This window comes from Centrocercus urophasianus, unplaced genomic scaffold (genome assembly GCF_019232065.1).
Source record: "Centrocercus urophasianus isolate 14NV4802_14NV808 unplaced genomic scaffold, USGS_Curo_1.0 seq_56, whole genome shotgun sequence".
NCBI classification, from domain to species: domain Eukaryota; kingdom Metazoa; phylum Chordata; class Aves; order Galliformes; family Phasianidae; genus Centrocercus; species Centrocercus urophasianus.
In genome coordinates this window covers 1,340,060-1,343,572 of record NW_024885155.1, presented here as the reverse complement: position 1 = coordinate 1,343,572, position 3,513 = coordinate 1,340,060, and the positions used below count along the sequence as shown (strand labels likewise).

Sequence of the window (3,513 nt, the reverse complement as noted above, 5' to 3'; positions counted from 1 at the left end):
CCCCCGGCCCCGCTCCCCCCGCGCGGTCGCATTGCGGTGCTGCCGCCTCACCGTGCGCTGCCCGGGATCCGCCCTTGGCTGCGGGCTGCACCGCGGCGTCAGCGCATGGCCCGGCCCGGCGCTGTGCGGTTCCGATGCGGCGGCCGCTGTCCGCTCGCTTCGGTTCGGTTTTCGGTTCGGCGCGGTTCCGCCCTATGCGGTGCGGTGATGCGGGGCCGGCGCGGCTCTGCGGGGCTCAGCTCGGCACGGCGCGGTGCGGTGCGGCCGCCGCAGAGCCGATCCCGCCCCGCCGCCGGCCCCGCCCGCCGCGCCCGCCCCACCCGGGGCTGCCGGACCCCCCGGTACAGCCCCGAACGGCGGCGGAACGGGAGGGGACGGACGGACGGACAGGGGTGGGACAAACGGACGGGGATGGGACACGCGTGACTTGGGACACGGATACGGAGACGGGGACGCAACGACACGGGGACGGACAGACGGGGCTGGGGACGGACAGACGGGGACAGACGGACGCCCGGATGGGGGGCAGAGCCGTGGGAACCGCTGCGGCCGCTCAAGGGAACCGGACCGCGCTTCGGGTTCACGGTTCCCCCCCCCCCACCGGCACGGGACCGGGGCTGCGTTCCCCACTAACAGCGAGGGGCTGCAGCCCCCACAAAAGGCTCTGGGGGCGGCGCTGTGCGGCCGGGGCGCTCGCTCTCCATCCAGAGCAGCAGCAATTAAAATCCGCAGCTGCTAATAAGAGCAGCCAGCAGAGGAGCGGGGCTCCAGCACCCAAACACCAACACGGGGCTTTGGCTGCGCTTTTTGGGGACGAGCTGACAGCAGCCGCAGCCCCCCGCCCCTTTCCTCCCCCCCCCCCGGACCCCCGGCAGTGCTACCAGCCGTTCAGATGCCGCTCACTGCAGGGGATGAATGAGTTCCCTTCAGCATTTTCACTGCGGCTCCTCCTCCGTTCATTCACTCCGCAGCTCCCCACGATGCCGGGCGCTGCGGGGGCTTCCCAGGAACACACGGCACAGAGCGGGGCTTCATCGGGAGGGCTTCATCTTTCCCCAGTCCATACATCAGAGCATCAGTCCCACTGCAGAGCACCCCAGGGACCCCCAGTGAGTGGGGAAACGCTGCTCAGTGAATGGGGAAATGCCCGAGCTCAGCCCTGCCGTGCGCTGCCCGGCAGAGGTGCAATAACACACACGGATTCGCTGCATGGAGACAAATGAGATTCTCATCAGGCCCTGCTGATCTGTGCCAGCCGAGGCCTAAAATAACGCTGCCTTCCTCTCCTCCCCCCTCCCCCCCCCCCCCCCCTTTCGCCACTCCAGGTTTCTCCAAAGCAAGATTAATTGACTTCGGTGCGCCGCAGCAATTAAAGCACCGAGCACCAGGCCCTGTCAGATGATCCTCATCAGCCTCCATATGCTGCAGCTGTGCCAACCGCTGCTCCAAGATGCTGCCTCGCAGTCTCCCCCATCCCTCTTGCTGCTCGGCTCATTGCAGCACAGCTCAGCCCCTTCTCCACGTCCTTAGGATTCCATCAGGGCTTCCAGGAGCTCTGCTCTGCCTGGGGGAGCTGCTGCACGACTGATGGCCACGGAGAATGGAAGCAGAGCCCCTGCAAGAGCAGCGTGCTGAGCTCCTCAGCGTGAGGGCGAGCAGAGTGGATCGCAAGGGACCGCGATGTGCTGAGCCCTGGGGATGCAGCAAGGCGCTCAGGCACACGGCGCAGCCTTGGCTCTGCCCTAAAGCTCATCGACCTCTGGGGAAGAAATAGCCCTGAAAGCACCGACAAAATGGCCCTGCACAGCCTCAGCACTGCCAGCACGGGCAGAGCTCCCCTCGCTGCTGTGACTCAAACGTGGGTGTCTGGCTTGGAAACATCGCTGCTGTGCATCGCTGCCGCCCATCTCTTGCCATCTGCTGGACCCTGGGCTGCAGGAGAGCATCCAAAGGCCTCCCAGGTACGGATGTGAGGCTTTTCCAGCAGAGCTGAGGTTTTCTATAGGGAATGCACAACACGGGGTTGAGGTGGGGGGAATGGTGCAGGGCACGGAGCCCAGCCTCGTTTCTTCATTAATCACTATGAAAAGCTCCATTTGTGGGTCAAAATGGAGCTCGGAGCTGTGGCAGCAGTCGCACCGAGCAGCCCCAGAAGGGATGTTATTTTTGGCAGCTATTACAACCAGGTTTTGCTCAAAACTAAGCTAGCAAAAGCAGCTTAGTGCAGCTGTGCCATCCACGCTCACACCTGCCTCTGCCTGCGCTTCTGTCGCAGCTCCTCGCCTTCTCAGAGCCCGAGCAGCAGGGAAGAACCCTGCAGCCAAATGCAGTGCAGGGGGAGCGGGGAGGAGGGGGGTGGCCGTGCGGACCAACAGGGAATGAGATGCGTGCTGAGCTCCTGGGACACGGCCTCAGAACTGCAGCGTTTGTGTCCAGCACGAGCTGCTGCACCTGCAGATCCAGCAGGCAGCGACAGGACCTTGGGGCACCTGCATTGGGGCGCCGCGTTGTTCTTCATTCCCTCTGAGCACACAGACGTTCTCCTTGGGGTCAGTACTGCAATGCCAGCAGGCCGTGATGTCTGGCTTTGCTGCTGAGCTCTGGTATCCCCCTGGGTGGTGGGGATGGCTGTGTGGGGAGGAGGTGAGCTTCGTTTCCCACCTCACCACTTGAGGAAAACCAGCCCAGCCAGCACCGCGTAACCCAGCACCAGGAAGAGGACCTTCAACAGACGACTGCTTTTGTCTTCCAGCTCCTTCGCCAGGATCTCAAAGAAGGTGATGAACAAGAAAGTGCCCCCCGCCACGCCTTGCAGGAGCAGAGAAGTGATGCTGCCCGCCGTGCTCTGGGTGCTCTCGATCCCCATCCCAATGCTGATGCCCAGAGGGATCATCAGGCTCACCGTCACCGCCAGCTTGGCAGCGTCCTTCATGGGCAGCGAGGCCTTGGCCATGCTGATGCCCAAAGCCACGGCCACCAGCGTCTCGTGGATGGCAACGCCCAGGAACAAGCTCAGCACTCTGCTTCCCTCCTCCTGCAAGCCCAGGGCCAAGCCCTCAAAGATGGAGTGAGTGCACAAAGCGAACACCAGGCTGACCAGGCGCAGGGGGCTGGAGCGGGACAGCTGGTGGACGTTCAAACCGTGGCTGTGGGAGAGCCGGCCGTGCTCAGCGCTGCCCCGTGAGGCTGCAATGAAGGGACTCTCGTATTCAGAGTCGCTCCCGGCGTCCGAACCGGCGTTGAAGGTTTCTAAGTCAATAAATGAGGGCTTTTCCTTTTGGAAGGTCAAAACGAGCTGCTCCACAAACACCGTCATGAAGAAGCCAAGCATCATGATGGTCTCGGCCACCGGGTAGTCTGTGGTCACGTTGCCCTGCTTAAGGACTTCATCGAGCTGGAACAAAGCACACAGCCCTGTGTCAGCTGCTTTTTGCCCTCTATAGGCACACAGAGCATCACCAGGAGGCTCTCAGGGCTTCCTACAAAACTCCTTTTGGGAGGAAAGTCTCCGAC

The 3,513-nt window shown here is 63.1% G+C and overlaps 1 protein-coding gene across 1 annotated transcript in view; it reads right to left on the bottom strand.

Annotated features, from left to right (window-relative positions):
• Positions 1–1,314: 1,314 nt before the first annotated feature.
• Positions 1,315–3,513, bottom strand: part of SLC39A3 (solute carrier family 39 member 3) — a 5,481-nt gene continuing 3,282 nt past the window's right edge. The window contains exon 4 of the mRNA XM_042835966.1: positions 1,315–3,394. Coding sequence (XP_042691900.1) covers positions 2,663–3,394 — 732 coding nt within the window. The 3' untranslated portion in view covers positions 1,315–2,662. The remainder of the gene's footprint in view (positions 3,395–3,513) is intronic.